We start from the raw sequence: 22215 nt of genomic DNA, 5'->3' as shown, positions 1-22215 counted from the left end.
GGTGTGGATGCTTCGGGTTCCTATGGAATCTGCATGTCTTTTGCATCTGCAAAAAGCAGTCGGATTCCATATAAATTCCTCCCGCCATGCACAGACATAGCTGGCGACATTTACGATCGTTTACGTGTTTAGGTTGAAACAAACATTCACCGAGACCTGTAATTCCACATACACACAATCACTAGGAACGGCATGAACGCACAAGTGCTCCATTCACTTCACTAAGCCTCACACGGCTTCTGTGCCTGATCCATGTAATTATTAATTCCAGAGACACTTGAGCAGCTGCCCCTACCAGCTGGTGCCCTGCCTGCACAAAGACTGCCCGGAGAGCTTACCACGCTGCCAGCTGTCCGAGCACCTGTGTGTCATCTGTCCGTGGCGGGTACAGAAATGCAGCCACTGCCTGCAGAGTGTGGCGATCTCCCAGATGCAGGTGAGTCACTGGTTGTTTCCCCGATTGCAGTGGGACTGTGGGGATGGCGGGGTGCGTTTTGGCTGCGTTTGCCCCAGTGTTTGCCAGAGGATTAGTGGGCCCTAAGCTTAGAACTGAGGTTGGTCAGCCAGGGCATTGGCATCTGGTGACAGTGTGGGTGCCTGCGTGCTTCCGTTCTCATTCGAGTGCGCTGGACCAAGGTCTATTTATTGGTAGCATGTCTTTACATCGAAATATTTTGTATTGAATGAACATATCTCGAATATTTTATATTGAAAACTTTTACAGTGAATGCACAAACCCCCATTTCCCACCCCTAAAAACCCACCCCGATCGTTTCCCAAAAATATTTAACCCTTTACCGCACCCCTAAATGCATTCACTACAAAGGTTTTCAATATGATATATTCGATATATGTTCTTTCGATATAAAAGATTTGATATAAACACCGTATGCCGATTTATTAAGTACAAAATATCTGCTTACCAGGCTTATAGTATCCCCTTCAAAGAAAGCTACCCCACTGTTGGTTTTAGGCAGGCAAGGCAACCTCTATTGAAAGGCAAAGGATAAGGATGGCAAGCTCTGTGTATTTTGAGGTGATGTCTGCAGAGACGGGACAAAGTGGGTCATTATGAGTTTTGCTGGTATATTGTAAAAAAAGACAGTTTATTACTGTTTGCATTATTATGAGTAGGTATAGCAGGCAGCATTTACTACTTGCTATATTAATTTGATTGGCAAATTTTGTACAGCGCTGGCCCTACCCGTAGGGTATAGGAGCGCCTTACAAGGTTCAAAGGTTGAAAAGGTGGGATGTCAAACTGAAGTTACAAAATATTTTCAGGGTAGGACAAGTGGTAGCAGAGGAGGCGAAGGGACAGGATTATGTGTGGGGAACAAGGTATGCTTTGAGGCTCTTTCTAAAACCGGTGATGGAGGATGCAGTGCGGATGTGAAGAGGCAGGGTGTTCCAGGATCTCGGTGCCCACTGGGTAAATACTTGTTTTTGTGTGCATGTTAATTTGCAGAGTGGAATGTGCAGGAGATGCTGGCTTGCTTGTCTGGTGTTTGTATGGGTAATGGGTATGCCGTGAAGGTAAGAAGGGGTTTTGTGGTGGATGGCTTTGAAAACAATGCAAACTTCTTTGAAGGCAATTCTTTGGCGTACGGAGAGCCAGTGCAGCTGGACGAGAGCTGAGGTGATGTGTGAATGTGATAGGTGTAGGATGAGTCTGGTTGCTGCTTTTTGTATGGCATACAGTGGGGAAAGAGTGCTGTTGGGGAGTCCAGTGACGAGAGCATTGCCACAGTCCAGCTCTGAGAGAACGTGTTTGGACTGCAGTGTGGAGGTAGTCAGGAGGAAGGATGGATCTGATCTTTTGTAGGAGGTGTAGTTGTAGGTTGCTTGTGTTGGTGACAGCAGCTAAGTGTTCTGTGAAGTAAAGGTGGGTGTCGATGGTGAAGCCAAGGGATTTGACATGTGTGGAGAGGGATATGTGTGGGTTGTCTGTGGCAAGTTCTTTGATCCAGGGGGTGAGTTCAGGCTTTTGTCTAGGGGGCAGAGGAGGAGGTATTCTGTTTTGAAAGGGTTGAATTTGAGGACGTGGGTGGCCATCCAGGTGGTGATGGTGGATAGACAGCTTTTGAGGGTGTGAACGTGTGAGGGAGATGACATTTGGCTGTATATTCACACATTGTCTGTGTATCGATGGAAATTGATGTTTTGTTTATTAAGGGTCTGTCCAAGGGATTCAGCATATAGGTTGAAGAGGAGTGGAGATAGGAAGGAGCCTTGAGCTACGCTGAATTTGACCTGGATGGAGTTGGCTTGTAAAGGGGGCATGGATACAAAGTGTGTCCTGTCAGTAAGAAGGAGGTGAACCAGTCGAGGACGGTGCCTCAGAGTTTCATCCGGTGGGCTAGGATGTCAAGCATAATGGTCTGATTGATGGTATTTGTATGTTGTATTTTATTTGATTTTTACTGTGCTTTCGATAAAAAGCACCGAACAGTAAGATAAAAACAGTACAATTGGGTGAAGCAGCACATTCTCAATAATGAGCAGAGGTATTGAGGAATGAATCTCAGTTGGTGGAAAGAGCAGATAAGATGAGATCTAAGATTAGAATTATAAATGTAGGGAAGAAGAGGAACGGATAGAGAGGGGGGCATTCCCGTGCTTGGGGCGAGTAGGTCGAAGGACCGGAACCAATAAGAGGCACATGGGGGTTTAGGGACAGAGACCAGAAAGTGGTTCTGGGAACGCATTGTGCAATTGGGAGAATAAAGCGAAATAAGTGTGGAAAGGTAGAGAGAGGTGAGACTATGGATACACTTGAAGACAATAGAGCGAAGTGAAAGAGAAAACAAGAATCAAAAGGAAGGAGAGACATAGAGAGAAGAGAAACAGAAATTAAAGAGCGAGGACGAGGGAAAAAAGACAAAAGTATGAGATAAAGACTGAATGGAGGAGATCCAAGTGGGACTCAGGAAGACCAAGTAGAAGAGCAGAGCAACAATCAATACGAGAGAAAATCAGAGAAGTTATAAGAAGTTTAGTGGCGTGAAAGGAAGGGTAGAGATGTGCATGCCGGATGTTAAATAAGGCATAACGAGAGGAATTAGCTATTTTATTTATTTTTATTTTAATGGGCATTTGTATGGTGCCTACATACAAGTGTTTCCAGCTGCCACAAGACAAGTTGGTGGGGGGGGGGGACAAAGGAAAGAAAGTAGAACAACAAAAACGGTTATATTGGCCTTGTGACACTACTTCTGTGCAAGTGCAATACAAGGTGGTAAGTGCAGAGGGGGGTAGAGGGATAAGTGTAGGAGTGGGGTGCCCAAAGGGAGAGGGTGAGCCAGTACTTGGGGGGGCCAAGACACGGCCAGGGGAAAGAGAGGGGGAAGGGAGGATGAGTGGGGTGGACAGGGTGGACCAGGTTAGGGCTAGTCCGCGGAAAGGAGTCTGAGGGCAAGTGCTAGCAAGGGATGCTGGGGGGACTGCTAGGAGGGTGTTCTGGCCCCTGTATGACTCTGAAAGAACCAGGCCCCAGCCGTATGTTAGAAATATGGAGGGAAAAGAAAAGAGAGGGTCTAAGGTGACAGCCTAGTTACGATCAGATGAGGAGTCAGAGAGGGGGAAAGGAGGAAAGAAAAGAAAAGGAGGGCCAAGGTGGGCTAATAGATGTAGCAAGGAAAAAGAGGACCTCAGTCTTAGATGGATCAAGGTGAAGAAAACTGGATGACATCCATGCTTGGACACCGCAGAGATAGCTAGAAACCGAGTGTAAAGACTGTGGTTATCGTCGGCATAGAGATGGAATGAGAGGTTATAAGAAGCAATGAGAGCAGAGAGGGGAAGATGCCCCAGGACAGACCCTTGTAGGACTCTGTAACTTAGGGGTAGGGGGGCAGAGGTCTTACCAGTCTTACCAGCCCTAATGACAGAGTAGGAACAGGAAGATAGATAAGAGGGAAACCACTTGAGAACAGAACCAGAAATACCCAAAAAGGGGAGAGCAGAGAGAGGAACCGTATGGTTGACAGTGTTGAAAGCAACAGAAAGATCAAGAAGGTTAAGAATAGAGGAGAGCTTGGAAAGGCGAGTAGAAAGGAGTTGGAGACATAAAGAAGAGCAGTCGCTGTTGAGTGGGATGGACAGAAACCAGATTGAAGTGGGGGAGGAAGTGAATGAAGATTGAGATAAGAAGATATCTAAGAATAGGCAGCACCCTCAAGGAGTTTAGAGAGGAAAGGGAGAAGAGAGATAACGTGGATATTATCAGATACAGAAGGGTCAAGAGAGTGCTTTTGCAGACTGGGAAGAATGAGAGAATGCAGAGGGAAAAATAGAATTCGAGAAGGAATAATTAATAAGGAAGTCAGATAAGGAATGAGATGAGGATAGACTTTAGGAATAAGAGCAGAGGGAAGAGGGTCAAGTAGGGAAGCAGTCGGGTGGGTGCAAGAAGAACAGAGTTGTCAATATTAGAAAGAGTAGAGAATGAGGCTAGAGAGTAGGAAGGGAGAATAGATAAAGAGTGGTGGTGAAGGCTGCAGAGAGGTCAAGGAGTATGTGTAGTGCTTTGTGTCCTTTGTCAGTGATATTGTGGAGGCATCAAGGATGTGAAGTTTAGCGATCTCAGTGCTGTGGTTGGTTGTTTGTAGTGATGTGTTATTACAGTTCAGTAGTGACTAACTGTTCCATGATTCTGGCGAGGTGTGGCAGGATAGTGATGGGGTGGTCATTTCGGAGTAGAGCGTGGGTTCTAGAATGAGAAGTGAGGAGAGGGCAAGATTTTTCCAGCTTTGAATGAGGAGGGGATAGTGTCATGCGAGAGACAGGAGTTGATGATGTTGAGCAAGTGGGTAGCGAGGGTGGTGATGCAACTGGATGCAGCCTGCGGTGGGCATGCATCATCTAGAACGTGTGCAGGTTTTGTTTTGGCAGTAAGGGTGAGGAGGGTGTCTGTGTCAATGGGGTGGAAGGTGTTAGTATGTTTGAGAGCAGGGGTGGGAGTACAAGAGCAGATGGAAGGGCTTACCTGATGTGTATTTTAGAGTTGAAATAGTTCATGAAGAAGTTGCATACTGCAATGGATGGGGTTTGGAAGGTGGGGATGGTGGTCTTGAGAGAGATTTGACAATTTTGAATAGTTTCTGTGTACGATTGGTGGCAGGTTGGAGTTCTTGGAGGCAATGTGTGGCTTTGGCATTGCATATGGCTGTTTTGTATTTGTTGCAGAAGTGTTGGAGTGGTGGTCTGCTGACGGGGCCTTGGTTCTCCGGTATTTATGTAATACTTAATATAGCATTTCTAAGACACTGCGTGTGGTAAAGACTGCATGTTTATGAGTTAAGAGAATGGCAGAGCATCTAATGAAATACCCCCAGTCCTTCCACCCAAAATATTGTGGTAATGACTGCTAGTTAAGATCAAATTAGATGCAGTGACCTACAAATGTATTAATGGGCCTCAGAAAGTGGAAGCACACCATGGATCCACATTGTGGGGTTGGCGCTTTGAAACCACACCTATTACGAGCTATTGGTTGTATTTTATGGCCCCAGACAGTGTAATGGCCAAGGTCACATCTGTATGCTTTCCACCTATTCCCCTTGATCCAAACAGTCCTGCTAAAGATCATGCAGGAGAGTGCCCAGGTGCTCAACGTGGGGCCATCCCAGACCAGAATGCCTGTTTCCCTTTACTGAGGAGAATGGCCCAGCCCCAGAGTTAATCCTCCCATTGTATCCATGTCTCTTGGAATTCCCTTTACTAGTGAGGGAGGAATTCGTTGGCCTGCGCCTTGCGGCCTTTTGGCTTGGAGGTTGAAAAGAAGTGATTACAATAGAAGGGTTTGAACAGAGTGTCAGCTGTCAACACTCAACATCTCAATGTCCATTTACACATTACCTGACTTCTGTGAGAGAAATTCTCTGTGTTCCCAGTAGTGCGACCCCCTTGGAAATCGTGGCATTCCGCAATAAAGGGTCCTTAATGGGCCTGGCTGTGCCCTCATTGAGGGTGAGGTGGGCTGACAACGAAGCATTACAGTAGACCCATGCGGTGACTCTGAGAATTCATCCTATTCACCATGGTTCCTACAGAGTTTTGAGCTTCCCTGGCCACCAGTTGGGGTGATTCACCCCCCCCCCCAACCTTCAGCTGGTGCTCAGTTCTCTACAGTTCCACCCATTTCAGGCCCTAAAGGAAGTATGACATCATCTCCCTTTCTGTTACTTATTAGTAATATCGAAAGAAAGCAGTTGGTGGATGGCTTCGTTTCTCGTAAAGTAGATGTTAAGAGGAAGAAACAACGTCAAAAGCAGAGCCTTCAATTTTACCATAAGCACACAGCTGTTGTTCCCAATAAAACAGGCTATGCACAGTGGTTTATAGAACCAAGGAAAAGGGCAATTATTCTTCGTTTTAGAACAAATCACTGTTTATAAATGATTGTGCCTTTTCCTCAGGGCGACAGTGTTATCAAGTACAAATGTCTTTGCTCTTGGAATAATGTAGATGATTTGCAACATGTTATGTTTTCTGCCCTGCCCTTTATGGCATCGAGGAAGAAATGTCCCCTCCCTTATAAAGGGCTTGTGTAGTAAGACATGTTCTAGCGGCCTCTAGGTTTCTTTTATCAGTCGCCGATTCGCTTACTGCGCAGTGTGTTTAATTGTATATTGAAAGTACCCCTCAACTGCACAGTCAGTAAATAGTTTATGCCTTTTGTATAATTGATGATATTTTATTAGATTAGTTTATGTATGTATCTTTGAATTATAGGCCCTGATTCTTGGATTGTTTGTGCTGAAAAAAACAGGATTTGCACGCCATTCTGCCCGTAAATCCCTGTTTAACAAATGGGGATTTGCGGGCAGAATGGCGCACAAATCCTGTTTTTTTTTTGGCGCAAATAATCCATGAATCAGGGCAATAGTGTTTTTATGTTATATACTCTTTGATGGAAATTAATATTTTCTGAATAAAGATAAAGAACTGAACTCCTGTTCTGGAAAGGTGCATTCCTGCTGGCAATAATGTCCGCTCAATACTTGCAAGAATTGAGTTCGCTGGTGGCAACCTGAGAATTCTACCAGACATGTTGATTTTGGAAACAGACCCTTGCTTTTTTGCCAAGCTCTTTTCCCCTTTCCACGTGAATCATTTCATTTATCTTCCATCCTTGTCATCAGCTCCATCCTCTCATAATGAGACCCTGTAACACTTACAGGGGAGGTCTCAGGGCGGACCTTATCTATTTGGACAGGGGAGTGGATTCTCTGCTAGTTATATTTGGATCAGACAGGTCAGGAGCACGCCCATCAGCAATTACCTTGAGTGGATGGGTGAGGTCTACCATTCTCAAATCATGCACATGCTCGTTTTCCCTCTCTCACACAGGGTAAATCGCCCAGGGGGGTGGCAGCCTCATGGGCAGAGGCAAGGGTCGATCCGTATGCCAGACATATGCAGGCCTGCTACATGGGCCTCTCTGCACACCTTTAATACCCACTGTTAACTAAGCACCAACCCATTAATTGGTTGAAAACATATTGTCAGCAACATTCCCATTATCCCTCTTACTCCTTCAGATCCTCCAATTCTGAAATACTTTTAATTGTGCAGCATTTATTGGATGTATGTCTTCTGTTATAGAGTGGGTGCCTCAACTGTACAACTATTCTTCAAATAGTAAAAAAAAAGTGAAGGAGGATGATGGAGTAATGTCCTGCTTACTTATGGTAATCGTCATTACTCTGAGTCCTATTCTTCCTCGTCACATTCATACTGCCGTGCTGCCTTCCCTGACAGTAATACCACTAAGCCGCTTCTCGGAAGTGCTTGGGTATCTATCGCCAGTTGGATAGGTTGAATGGACTATTACAGCAAGGGAGGTACAAGAGGATGCAGTCTGCATCAGGTGAAAGGTATCCAAGGGATAGTTCATATGCCTGTCAAGGATGACATCCTTCAAAGAGTTATGAATGTGATGAGGGGTTCAGATGCAGACTAACAGAGATCACGTGAGTAATCAGGGCATTGACTGCCATGTCAAAGGGAAGGTGAGGAGAGAGTGAGCGAGCGAGAGAGAAAGAGGGAGAGAAGGGGGGGAGAGAGAGAGAGAGAGAAAGAGAGAGAGAGAAAGAGAGGGAGAGAGAGAAAACAAAGGGGAGTGTCTAAGTCATTCACTGCCACATTCCTAATTCTGATATGAAAGGAGGAAAGGTGGAGGGGGAAGAAGAGATAAATAGAGAGAAATAAAGAAAAAAAGAGAGAAATGCAAGGCAGAGGCTCATAGTTATTTCACAGTATGGTTTGTATTTATTTGAGAAAAGGGATGCCAATTTCGATCAGAAATAACTCACAATATCACATTTACAGATATAGAAGGCATACCCAAAAAGAGTGTCTGTACTATATATATATTTTTTTGCATTTGGTTGAAATAAACATTTACAAAATTTAGAACAGTATAAAAATCCAACACAAAATCTATGAAAACAGGAGACATAAGTATTACATTATCACAGTACACAAACCATTATTAAGTATTATTACTAAAACCAACGCAACTGCTGCATACTCAGACAATGTTGCAGACATATTTCAGAAATCGAACAACCACTATCTTTAGTGCTATACCAGAACCATGCATCATTTCCCACCATAGCATTTCCGTTAACACACGATCAGTTGAGTTTACAAATTTGGCAAAGTATTTGATTCGAGCTGCCATTAATGGCTTACATTCTAGCAGGAGTTTATATAGAGTTTCTTTCTCTTCAAGCTCATGACAAAACCTGCAGAGAAAATCAATATTAGTTGCTTCTCTGTGTTTATTTGTAGAGTGAATCTCTGTGATTTCGCCTGTATTACAAACATTAGACCGAAATCGCATGATCTCATTACGGAGAACTCTACTAGGATATTTTTGGAGGTACGGTTCCACGACCCCCACCACCTTCTCGTGGGTGATTAGGTGGGAATATAATTTAGAATTAGCCACCTTAGCAATGGTGTTAGACCAATCTACACATTGAAGTCGCTTTTTCACATGGGCAGGATTTGTAATCAAAATGTTGGTATCCACCCCCAACTTTGAGAGGGTTTTCTTGCTTGAGATTTTTAATTTGAGCAATTGGTCAAGTCTAGGTATGCCAGTTTTAAGACCTTGTCCCAAAATTGTGTATAGGTTGTCTCCCGAGTTATGCACCAATCTTCTATAGAGGGCCTGTGCCACCTAATCCAGAAATTCCAAGTTAATAGTCCCAACTCATAGTGCAAGACTTCAACAGGGATAGATTTCGGAAGCCAGTATATAATCCCTTTTAATACTTTCAATTCTATTTTGGGGATTTCTATCATTGCAGCATCCGGAAAAATGTCTAAACCATAGACCATTTTTGGAGTTACTTTTAACTTAAAATATCGAAGCAATAGAGTGATTGAAAATTTACCAAATGTATTCTCTATATTTTTTAGTTGTGCTATAAGCGGTTTCCTTTGGTTCGTAGGTGCTCTCGATACAGCCCTAGATTATTTTTGTTAAAGATAGGGAAGCCCAAATATATCATTACAGTCTGAACCTGCAATTTTTCATTATTCAAAAACCAAGAATAAAGCTTCCCACTTTTCTTTGAATTCTTATTTGAGAGGGTAACTATAACCATTTTGCTCGGGTTGATTTTAAGGTGGTTTGCAGCCATATCTTCATGAAATGCCGTAATCTTATGTTGCAAGCCTTTAGGGGACTGGTCCATAAGAAGGAAATCGTCGGCATAAGCTATCCAGGCAATAGAAGTAACACCAATTTTAGGAGGAATAAAGGAGATTTTCTCCAGACAAGTACCCACTTCAGAAACATATAAATTAAAAAGTGTTGGGGCAAAGAGACATCCCTGTCTTAATCCATTCCTAATTTCCAAAGGGCCGGAAAGAAGGCCGTCCATATTCAACCTAATCTGCACTCGAGAATGAAGGTGAAGGTGAATAAGAATGGACAGCAGATTTTTAGGCATCCCCAGACTTTTCAGTTTCCCCCAGAGTATGTCTCTATCCACGCTGTCAAAAGCCATACTAAGATCTATGGCCGCCAGGTAGATAGGAGTTGCATCCATTTTCCAAGCCCTAGATTGGAGAGTAGTCAAGAGAAGGCCACCCACTTCTGTCCCAATATTCTTTCTAAATCCGTATTGCTGAGGGGAGAGTATGGATTCTTGCTTCATCCATCGATTTATTTCCTTTGGTATCAGTCCCGCAAAGATCTTCGAGCCCGCATCAAGTATAGCGATTGGGAGATAACTGTTTTGGGAACTCCTATCCCCCTTTTAAAAAATGGGGACAATGTAGGAGAGATGCCAGGATGTCGGTTTGATTTTAGTTCTAATAACATCTTTGAACAGGAAAAAAAGAATCTTTGCCCATCCTCCCGAATTCCGTTTAAATGTAGCATTCGACAGGCCGTTGGGGCCTCCCGCTCTCAAGAAGCAAGCTGATTTTATTTGTGACTCTATATCCGACACAGAGAAATTTACAGACCAGGGAGAACATAAAGTCGAGATCCAGTTCCTACCTGTGGCTTGTTTTCTATATACTTGATCAAAATGCCCTACCCAGACCTGCTCAGAAATAGGATTGGTTTGGGAGGTAACTTGATGAGATTCCAGATTGTTGAGCAATAGCCAAAATTGTCTGGAAGAACCATCCCTCAGGGAGGATAGGATCTGTTAGTTGTCTGCCTGATGAAGGGGGTGCCTATAACCGATAAGCCAATTGTTATAAGATTGCTTAAGCTTTCTGATATTAAAATTCAAGCTTTCAGCATCGTCAGAGGATCTCCTGAGTTGCCTGATTTCTTTATGAAGGACCGCTTTCTTTGCTCTTACTATCCCATCATAAATGTGGGTATGTTTAGTCCTGCACATAGGGGCCCGCTTCTTGGTGGGAAAAGAGTCAAGTGTAGATCTTACTAGTATACTAAAATTGTTTTGGGATAAGAGGACTGTCTTTTCATCAATCTTTGATTCCTCAAAAATGTTCATAAAGAACCTATTTGCCTTCTTGACATTACCCTCATGCCATATCAATCTATTTTTAGAGGGATTTAAGTGTACATTAATCGGATAAGTAAACCCAAGGGGTTTTTGCCCCTCAAGGGAAAATGAGACCGTAAGTATACTATGATCACTATAGAGGGACTTACTAATCTCAAACTTCGTCACCACCTCTAATAAATATTGAGAGACATATATGTAATCAATAGTCGATAAGTATGCACCATTCGACCATGTAGGAATCAATCTTTCGTTATCTTGATTGACACACGTCGACGACAGTCCCCAATCCGGAAAGAATGTATGCCACCATTTACCATGCCTTAGTTTTCGGCTAATATTGCCTAGGACATTCGTCTCAATATATCGGAAGGATTCTAGTTCCCACCCAGAGTGTGTATCAGATGAAAGATCTGCATTTAGGTCACCCAAAACCATAATTTGGAGACCCAAATATGTCGACATTTCTGCAGACACATAGGTATTCAATATTGCAAGCGCTTCTTCCAAATTGTATTTTGCAGACCAATAGATATTAATGATTAGTATTAGGGTTTTCCTTATCTGCACTGTCATCTCAAGGAGGATCGATAAAAATCCAGTTGCAATCTGTTTGTAATTGCAAACTTTCAAGGGTCCCTTTGTATGTACAGCTGTTAAGAGACTCCCCGAAGGACGACCCAAGATGCCCTGCGTGGCCAATTCCTGAAAACATGTATATCCATCCATCACAACCATCCCAGTCATCCATGTTTCCTGCAAACACACAACCGAGTATTGGGTTAGTTTTCCACATACTTCCGTAGAATTCAAGAGATGAGAATAACCCCTTGAATTCCATGACAACACTGAGAGGCCATTCACATTAAAGGGAGGCCTTCATGTCCTTTAGCTGAGCTATGTAGTCTCTCAGCGTCAGGGCTAGCCATCTCCAACTAGATTCCCCCTCCAACCTTGGAATGTGGCGGTAATTCCGCCATTCACCATGGCGGACTCGGTACGGTACCAGCGGCAACCATGGCGCTAATAGCGCCATGGTTACCGCCTACCGTGTAATGAGGCCTATAGTGTCCTTGCCTTTCGGGGCCTCACCCCAGTTTGCCCCGCGCAGGGGAAGCAGGCGCTTTTGCCCGGGATAAGGGTCCTTCTCCCTCACTGGGCCCGTAGAGCCCTGAGTCGCCTCCACTACCTCTCGGGAAGGGTCTTCCTTAGATTTCACTGCAATCACATGCTCTTGTAACAATGATTTTACTAGCAATCTCAATGTGACTTCATTACCAGGGTCTATTGAGTCTGTCAAAGCCCTTGACACCATTCATGCCCAATTCATTCCTTCCACCTAAGCATGGTTTACTTGTTTCAAGCTTGTTTCCTCCAAGATTTTGGAGATCATTTTTTTGAGGGGGAAGTAAATCTTTCTGTCTTGCCTGGTTCAGTATTCCTTGTATTAATACATTCACATCATGCAAGTCACCCTCATTCAGTTTTGTTTTTGGTGACCGCACCAAAAGAACTGAACGCAATCCCATTCTCTGTGAGGGTACAAAGTCCATAGCTACCGAAGCTTCAGCGGCCATTCCAACCGTTTCACTTAAGGGAGACGAGGTCTTGGAGCCCCTAACAACCTGCTTCGAACTAGGGACCAACCCGTCCCTCTCCTGAGCTTCAGGATGGGGCCCCACCACAGAGAGCGCCTCTAGCTGGCGAAAAAGGATTGCCTAAATTCTTCTTAGCTGCCTTCTCCGTAATCACAGTTTCGGTTTTAGCAATTATTGGATCTAACATCTGGCCAGTGGTAGAGAGGGAAGCCCTCTTGGCTGGTAAGAGGAAATGTGTTGAGCCAACCCTTGGTGGTGCGTTCCCCTCTCTAAGAAGGCATGTTTCATTTATTGTTGCCACAGAATCAGAGCGCTGTGCCGTGCCGCCCGGGGAAGATTTAGTTTTTTTAAAGAAACAATGAAGCAAATTATTTTGAGAGCTAGCCGAAATCTGTTCCCCCAAAAGTGTCTAAGTTATTAGAGTGGGACTTTGCCTTCAGAGCTGAGGATAGAGTGTCTCTTGCCAGAGTCCCTCCTTCCCTTTTACACAAGGAGATATTCTTTCCATCGTTCTTCAATTTTGACAAGTTCCCGCTTGGCCAGGGACCCAAGATCAACTGATTATCAGTCAACTCTAATGCTTTTTTACTGGCCTCATTTAATTGACTGAAATCAAAAGTACCTTCCTCCCGCGAAACTGCCAGCTGTGGGCTGCTTAGCGGTAAGCCCTTGCTTTTCCCATTTTTGATTTGTGAGCATCAGAGAGAAAGTCGGAGACAGGCATGAGTGCAGTCTCAGTGGAGTGCTAGCTATGGAAGCCAGATTTAAATGAATCTCCAAGGGCATTATCCTTAGAGTACTTAGTGTTCCGGTTGAGGACTACCCTTTACAGAAGGCCTCAGTCGGACCCTTGTGTGAAAGGAGAGGGAGCTGAGAGGATGGGAAGAAGACAGAGTGAGAGAATTAATTATAGATCGGATAGGGGCAGGGTCTGGTTCGTGCACTGCCATGCCCAAAAGCTCCTTTCCAGATCATAAGGTAAAAGGTGTGCTCCTCCTCAGTGAATTTGATTTTTCTTGGTTGCCTGTTCAAGGAGTGCTGAGTTTGTTGTGGATTGAGTCTCCAAAAAATGGTTGCCAATTATGTATAGGTGGTAATTGAACACAACATTTCGTGCTTTTGTTACTGCATGTGGTATCTCAGATTTACCACATGAGCACTCTTTTTTAATACTGCTCTGGTGGCAGTAACCTCATAACCGGCCAGTGCATCTCAGAAGACCACATTGTGTAACAGTAATCTCTGCAGGCAGTATGTTTCACAAATATGCAACCAAACTCATAATGACCTCCAAATAGTGAATTAACCTAGAACCTGATCTCCCTTTGCGCCACTGATGTGCTGCCAGAAGGAGCTTGTCATGAGGGGTGGTGGGGGGGCTTTCTGAATAATACTTTTGTGCAGTTTGTATTGGCCATTCCATGTTTAAAGGCTGCAGAGGGAATGAAGTAGGTACATGTAATGAAATGTACTGCATACGCTGCTGTTGTGTATGATTTATGTTCGTCGGTACATTCAGAGAAAAATGTGCTGGTGTATACATCTCTCTTAAAGAAATGCATTCTCAGTGTTGGAACCAAAGAGTTCAAACACAGTATTACATATTTCATAGTATTATTTAAAAATATGCAGTTTCAAGGCTATCAGGAGTTTTATGCAATGAGAAGTTGCCTATCCCCCAATTGTATGATACATTGGTGGTTTAGTTATACCTTGTATTATGTCAAGAGCGGCAAGGGCTGTGAAACAGCAGAGAGGAGATTTGTTGCACTCTACACACCATAAGATAATTACATAATACTCGTTAGCAGCACTCAGTTCAGAGAAGGGCCACCTTGCCCAATGTGAGCCCACAGAAGCAAACTCTGCAACCCTTCTTAACATAAGGTTGCACTGATGCCATATATTAACAGGATGAGGTATCTTCAGCCATGGTTAAAAGGGTAGACAATTCTAGAGTATACAGACTAACTCCTAGAAGAGCCTAGCCACAAGGCAAGAGGAATCCAACCTTGCAACCTCCAATTACCATGCCCATAAAACTTCTAACAAGCCCCAAGAACTTCACGGAAGTCAGGTGTGCTTCCAGTGGCGCCACAGACCAAAGTCACCCTATAGTGCCATTTCGTCCCTCCCAGCTTTCCTATCTTTTGGAGGTGGTATTTGCTGTTCAGGGCCTAGGGAGTAAGTGGAAGGGTGTGTGCTCTCGTGCTACTTTGGGCATTGTTTGAAGGCACCAAGGCAGTGCAGGAAGTGCTCCACTCCTGTACTTAAGGTGCCAGACAGACTCTGCATATGGCGCTTATTCTCAAGAGTTGCCCTCCTAGAGTGTTGTCCTTAACGTTAATGTCTCCTTTGCCCAGCTAGCATGGATTCTCCAATGCTGCATTTGAGTGGCATATTTACCAATTCACTATATACAAGGGCTACCCTTGCTCTCTGTTCTTCACCTGAGGTCAATCTGGTACGACTGGAGGAGATCCTTTTTGTCAAACTCCTCTCCTTTTGTGTCACCCAGGATTCATTCTGCACACAGACAATTCCTGGCTCCGACACCTCAATGGTCAGCAGTATTGAATGCTGTGGCAGGTCTAATGGGGTGCATAGGGCTGTCTTTCGAATCTCTAGAGCCGGTATCCTCTGGTCACTGCGTAGCAAGATTGCTGTTTCTGTTTGGCACATAGCATGGCATTGAGACTGGTCAGACCCAAGGAGATGTATGACTTCTATAAGCTTATGTTTCGAAGATCCTTCTACCTTTCCCAGTGTTTGCTATGTTCTGTATGCAGTTACTTGATTGATTTTGAAGACGTTAGGGAAGGATCTGGAGGCCAGCAGAGAGTTGAGTTTGGTGACCACTCATTTGATATTCTTTTTTCTCTTTGTAAGTGCTTGGTGGGCTAAAATTATGCACTGGAAAGATGCCCATATGAAGTGCCAGTAGTTATAATTCATTGACAGCTTTCCATCCCTTTTTGGTGTTGCAACGTCGCCCACGTGAATGTCCACTTATATGTTTGTCTCGAGTTCTATGTGATATTTCTGCATTTTGAAGGTCAAACGCAAAACGGCCAGATTTATTTATGCCGATTTTGTGTGGCTTTCAAAATCCTGAAATATCACACTCTGGCCTCACCCCACCCACCGGTAAGACGATCCCTGGGCCAGCCCCCATCCTCTACTACGCTGGCGGAATTTCTATGAAATCAGGGGGTTACCCCCCAAGTCTCCATGCCTTCATGCCCTGGCCCCCCTTCCCAGCCCAACACATTCCTTCCTCGCCCTCTGCCAATCACACAGATACACACTTTTACCAATACACCACCCTTCCCTCTCACACCACAAATATTCTCCCTCCTCTCCCACACAGACAGAGAGACACACGTACACACACAGACAACACACAAAAAAGACATAACACTTACCTCACTCCTGCCACTTCCTTCACCTGGCCACGTCTGTCAGCTGCTGCGGGCACTCGTGGGCAGCAGGGCATGACATTTGGATTTAGAAAGACTGCTCGGACCAGTCTCTGAGTGTTCTTTCTAAATTGATTGTTTTTCTCGCTGTTTCAAAATCGAAAATTTCACTTGGCACGGACTGATGAGCTCGAAACATTTCTGTGTTTTCTTGTGGTCCAAAGAAGGATGCTCCTTCTGGGGTCTGTTCAGGCTTGGTTTGCATATGGTTTTTCCACTTGGTAATGCAATGCAGGCTAAACAATGTATGGAATGGAAACTGTAGAGGGTAATTCTCCGTGGTTAGGATTCCCTCTTTGGTGTTGTTGAGTATGGTGAGTGGCTAAGGTGCTTAAAAAGCCCTTCACTGTCTGCTACGCTGATGAATCAACCTCCGGGGCATCTGTGGTCCAGGGATGAATATCGTTTTTTAAACCATTAATCACACCTCTAGTGCACCAGAAGGAATCCGAACAGATTGGAACACAAGTCAGTTATAAACCTACTTGTCCAATTTTTGGTAACGTGAACGGAACGGCAGGCTTATCTCTGCAAGGTCGTGAATCATTGGTTAGTTGCAACACAGCGAAAATACAATTATTACCCAGTGATAAAATGGAGTGTCCAGTCAATGTTGTATACAAATATCTATTTCATTATTATTACAACAGATAGTTCTAGCACACTAAAACATACAACCCATTCTGTAGAGGAACACAGAGGACAGACAGTTTCACAAAGGAAAGGGATGCACTCTGGATACTGACAGGTGGGTAATCGGTAACGCAATCAGTCTTAACTGTTCAAGGTTATTTGGTTTCAGCACCAAGGCAGCAGGGGATGGTAAATGTCACTAGCGGTCTTCGGAAAAGGACCAGGTGGACAGAACCCCAATGTACATGGTGCTTGAGATGTTATTGATGCGCGACAGCGTCAATTCGGTTTCAGGATGCTTTGCCACTCCTGCGAGAGAGTTCAAGACGGGAGACCGCTGCAGGTGTCAGGTGGCAGGCAGTTTGGCTAGCGAGGTTGGACGGACGGCTTCAGGCTGGCCTACACGGTGGCTCAGGGTCAAGAATCATTGTCTCTGTGCTGGTTGGTGGATCTGGAACACTGATCGAGGCGTCCCAGATGGCTTTAGTGACTGCAGCGTGACAGCAGTCAGTGGTGCAGCCGGTCGCGGTTCAAGGGCTCGACTGCCTCGAAGATTTCTTTAAAAGATGGATGTTGGTTGATGCTTGTGTGGCACTCCTCCTAGCTTATTTGCAGGGCTTGTGTCGTCCTTTAAGGTTGACAGCCCAAATCTGAGGAGAGTGTTTAAAGGCAACGGCCTTGTCCTTTGTTCAGAGACTCTCTGGTACTTCCCACCGAAGAAGCTTGCTGGCAGAACCTAGCAGGGCACGCTGTGTGCTGGCTGTGTACCAGTTCTGGTGCTGCTGGATGGGTCCTCTGAGTCCGGTATCTCCCTCTGTTCCCTGGGAGATGTTTAGGGGAGGGAACTTGCTTCCCTCTTGGAAATCATGGCCTTCCTTCACTGGTAGAAAATGTAAGTTAGTCTGTACCTTCAGCCTGGGTCCAATGCTGACTTCTTCTTTCCTGCCTCTGGTGAAACCTTCGGATGATCTGCTAAGTGAGGGGCTCTGCCTTCTTTTAAAGCCAAATGGCTACCAGTGATTGTTTGCAGGCTAAGCCTACCTTAAGGAACCAATCCAGGGGTCCCAACCAATAATCCTTTGTTATACTTTGCAACATGGAAGGTAAGCGGTGACTCCAAGTACTCCTGAGTCCCACCCATCTTTCTGTCAGTTGTAGATCAAAGTGTCTCTCTGGTTAACTGGGCCCTCTGTGGCTCTTGATCAAAGTGCAGGTCTCCCTTGAAGACTGTGGTGTGAACAAACTTCTGTCTCCCTCAAATCAGACACTTCCTCGCTCTGAAAGGGGTTCACTCTGTAGGGGTTGCCTACAGTAAATAGTGGACCCAGACATGCCATTCACTGTCCTTCATACAGAGGGGTCTGAGCTAACTTCAAGGTGACACATTGCATATAAAAGAGGTGTTAGTCTTCCTGCCCATTGTTAAATTCTGTGACTAGGCCCCCTTCAATTAACTCTCATATCAGTATGCACCATCACCACACAGAACTTAGACAATAGCACAGGGGATCCATGGAGCCTTTGATATTTTATTAGGCTGGCCATGGGAGGAGGAAGGTGTTGCCCTTCTCCACTGGATGTTTTGATGTAACTGTGGCTGTCTCATTCCAGCTGAACATGACAGGGGAGGAGGGCACCTGTAGGCTGTGTCCTCCCGGAGTATACGTGACTATGCGTTTTGTGCAGTGAGCAGGGAAAATGTGTACGGAATGGCCTCACACATTTTCTGAGGTTGAACTGCCATAATTCATTTTCATTTTCAAAAAATCAAAACGCCCAGGCGAGCGCACACTCCTCGTGCGGGTGGTCGAATTCTTCACAGCTACTGTGATGTTTCTGTGAGGGTGCTGATTGATTTGGTTGCACAAACAACATGCTCAGAGGTGTTTGGGTTGTCAACTGGCTAAAGTGGATTGAATTGGGAAATATCATTTCTGGAATGGCACATTTAGTGGTGAGTTTGTTACATCTTTCAATGGAGTAGGAGAGGGGTGCAGGGTCTGTAATGGGGGCTTGGAATTTTGGATGATTTGCAATAGTTTAAGGATTACCTGGTTTTTGGATCTCTTACTGGAGGTATTTTGCATTTGTATTTTATTGGGATTGTGTGGCGCGTTCCCCAAAGAGCTGAATAACTTTCAAAGAATGGTACAAAAAGTCAAGCAATGATTGATAATGTCAAGAGAAAATAAGAGGGGAATTAGAAGTCAGAGAGAAGAGAGGAAAAATGGACTTTCAAGACAGGAACTGAATATGTGAAGTGAGGTAGAAGAACGAACCGGTAGCAGAAGTGAATTTCAATGTTTTGTTGAGAGAAGAGCAAAGGAATGGAAATGGGACTGGGCACATGGAAGCTTTGGGACAAAAGAAGAGGTGGAGATTGATTGAGATCATAGAGAAGCGATAACAGGAGATCAGTGATGAGGGTTAGACCGTGGGTCAAAACGTGAATGCATTTATGGACAATGCAAAGAAAATGAAATAGGAGACAGGAGCCAAAAGATGGAAGGGAAGTAGCGCAAAGAGATGGTGCAATAGAAGAACAAGGGGGAAGAGAACAGAGAGGATGCACACCAGTTATAGATTGAACAAAGCTGGATGGGATGAGAGGTAGGGAGACTGACTAAGGGCAGAACAGTATTGAAGGCAAGGGAATATAAGGGAATAGATGATATGTTTTAGTATCATGAAAAAGACTTTTATTGAATAGGAAAGAAAAATAAAACCTATCCCTATACTTAGGAGGGCATTCTCTACCTCAACTAAAAAGATAAGATTTTTGTCAGCATGTCTGTCAACTAAAAAGTGTCCACTATCTTGGTCAAGAAAACCTTATTTCTGTCCCTTACACTAGAAACTTAAGAAAAAGGCAGTACTGTTCTGGTCCGAGGAGAATGACTCCCTTCTCTTGGGTTATGGTTCCTGGTTTGTTAAAACAATACCCAAATCTTAGGGCAGTCTCGTGTCTCACATGTTGTCAGTGGGAATGACTCCCTTCCCCTGATGGTAAAGTTCCAAACAATATCTGTATTCTTCTTTCGAATGGACCAAGAGTGTGTCCCTTTTCCTGAACCTCGGTTTCACATAGCCCGGGGGAATTTCTTCCCCAGGCTTATTGGACATTACTTCCAGTCCTAATAACCTGGTAAGAAGGACTTCCTTCTCCTGGTATCTTGTTATCAGTTCCTTAAACCCAGGTGGAATGACTACCTTCCCCTGGTCTTCTTTTCATTTGGCTTCACTCCTACAACACCCAATTCTAAGTGTTATAAGGGTTTACAACCCTGGCTTCTCTTCTTCTTTGATTTGTCTCCTTTGGTCCACTACTTTGCTGAGTACTGCAACGAGGAGGATGACTCGTATCACTTTCTTACTTTGCGTCCCAGGCCTTGGTTTCTCCTCTTCTTTGAACTGCCCACTTGTACTCCGGAGTCCCCCGGCCAGCCCATAGAGCCGAGGTTTGCTCCAAAAGTACTTTAAGACTAGATAGCTGCACCCTTGAGATGGATGGCAGTGCAGATTTATTACTCCAACACCAATCAATAAGGACAACTCAATGGTTTGGCAAAGGGAGTCCGTTTAATGAAAGGTACAAAAAACAGGGAGCCATGGAAATCAGCAGTGATGCGATCGTCCTTCTCGTTTCAACTCCAATGAGCTCCATAAAAGTCATAGAATTTATACTGAAAACTTGTCATAATTGACGTATAACACTCAAAAGTTGATATGCAATTCTATTGGTTAGGAAAAGGTAACTTTAATATAGGTACTATATCTGTATATGGTAACAGAGTGAGGGGATTGGGTAAACACTGTCAGGTGGGTGTCTAAGCCCTTCCTTCAAAGATGACTACTGTAGACGTCACTAAAAGTACGACGTCCCATTGGTTCTACTAACTATAGGACCCTAGATTATTTGGTCCATTGTGATTGGGTTGGCACCAACCCCATGCATACATTTCCACTTCGCTTAGCAGCACGCAGAATGGTCAGCCAGGTGCACGGTGCCCTTCAGTTAACTGGCCTTCCTCCAATTAAGGTTACAATCAATCATCACTTCAACAACTATGTGTTAATTATGTTACTGTGGTTGGCCTCGAAACTGCATCTTCTGTCTGGGAAAGTTCGGATATCTCTTCCTGGGCGGATACCAAGCGTAGGTGTGAATTCGTGCTTCTCCTCGCTCGGATGGTCACGTGCTTCCCGCACCATGAATATGTCTAGTTTCTCTCAATATGAGCATTTGATTCTTTTTCGGCTTGCCACCTGCCTATGCCTCCTTATCTTGACCATTCAGAGAAAGGATATTCTGTTCTTAAGTTTCAATTATATGTAGCTACTGTTTGCTCCTTCTATTGGTATGACCTTGGCTCTCCTGGAACGAGTTGCATCTACCGAGTTTTGATTCAGCCGTCTCTTCTCGTTTTACTAGAATATGAATTTCTGTTCATTCGGCCTTTAGTAACCTGGGTTGATTCTGCTTCATTTGCAAAGTGGAATTACTCTTATAATACTGTCCTTTGTTTTGAGGTAGATTATTTATAGTGGCGCTTGCCGCACTATTCTTCTACTTAGAATTGCAAGCCGCATCGTTTTCATAGCTTTCTTGCGGTTCCAAGCATATGTACAAGTGTTAGCTGGTTGAATATCTTCATCCTGTTTACAGCTTAAGCTTCTTTGTACTTCAACATCGTTCTCCCCTTTTAGGTTCACGACATCCTTACTCATGGCGTTTCGTCTCTGGGTGTCATTCTCGGGTTGTCATTTCTTCTACTTGTACGTCAGTCCGGGTCCTCGTGATGTCACCATTCGTCTTCCGTTAAGACCTTTTTGGTTTCTTCCGGGACTGTACTTAGGCAATCTTCATTTCGTCTCATTTGCTGGTAAGGTTTCCTTAATGGATACCTCACTGTCCATGGTTTTCTTGGTATCGGTAATTCAATAGGTGTTGCTCTTCTGATAGGTACTGGGCAGAGCCCTACTACGGTTCTCTGCTGATTTATCTGCTCATCATACGTCATATATTTTGGTGTGAATGTTCCTGGTACTTCAGAATGGGCGTCTGGAGTGCAGGTTTTATTTGGGACCTCCTCTACACTCCCCCCTCTGGGCGATTTATCAACCACTTTCACCTCCATCTTTGGATTCAACTTACTCGATTCTTCTGTATTTATCTTCACTCCATCGCCTAGGTTCATTCCTTCTTCATGTTCGGGGTATATACATGATGGTTTGAAGAAGTGTCTCTTTGGAGTCCATATTTTTGTTACTCCTTTCAAGCTTCCTGCTGTTCTTATATGTTTTTCTTTATTCCAAGTCATCAATTGACATTGTCCATTTGGGCTGCAATAAACCCATCTTCCCACATAATTTCTGTGCTTTCTGGGTTAGAGAAACCTGGTCCCTTCTGGTGCGTGAATGCTGGTCTTCACAAAGTCTCTTATTTCTTCATCAGTCAGGTCCTTGGGCTTACATCCTGGCTTGACATCAATCATGATC

General features: G+C 44.3%; 1 protein-coding gene across 1 annotated transcript in view; it reads left to right on the top strand.

Annotated features, from left to right (window-relative positions):
- Positions 1–22215, top strand: part of LOC138566911 (TNF receptor-associated factor 3-like) — a 515375-nt gene that overhangs the window by 319630 nt on the left and 173530 nt on the right. The window contains exon 5 of the mRNA XM_069644644.1: positions 272–436. Within this exon, the coding sequence (XP_069500745.1) occupies positions 272–436 (165 nt within the window). The remainder of the gene's footprint in view (positions 1–271; positions 437–22215) is intronic.

The sequence above is a fragment of the Ambystoma mexicanum genome, chromosome 2p, assembly GCF_040938575.1.
Source record: "Ambystoma mexicanum isolate Mex_15411 chromosome 2p, UKY_AmexF1_1, whole genome shotgun sequence".
Taxonomy (NCBI): domain Eukaryota; kingdom Metazoa; phylum Chordata; class Amphibia; order Caudata; family Ambystomatidae; genus Ambystoma; species Ambystoma mexicanum.
Note: the sequence above shows the minus strand (reverse complement) of the source record. Positions and strands in the feature narration are given on the sequence as shown.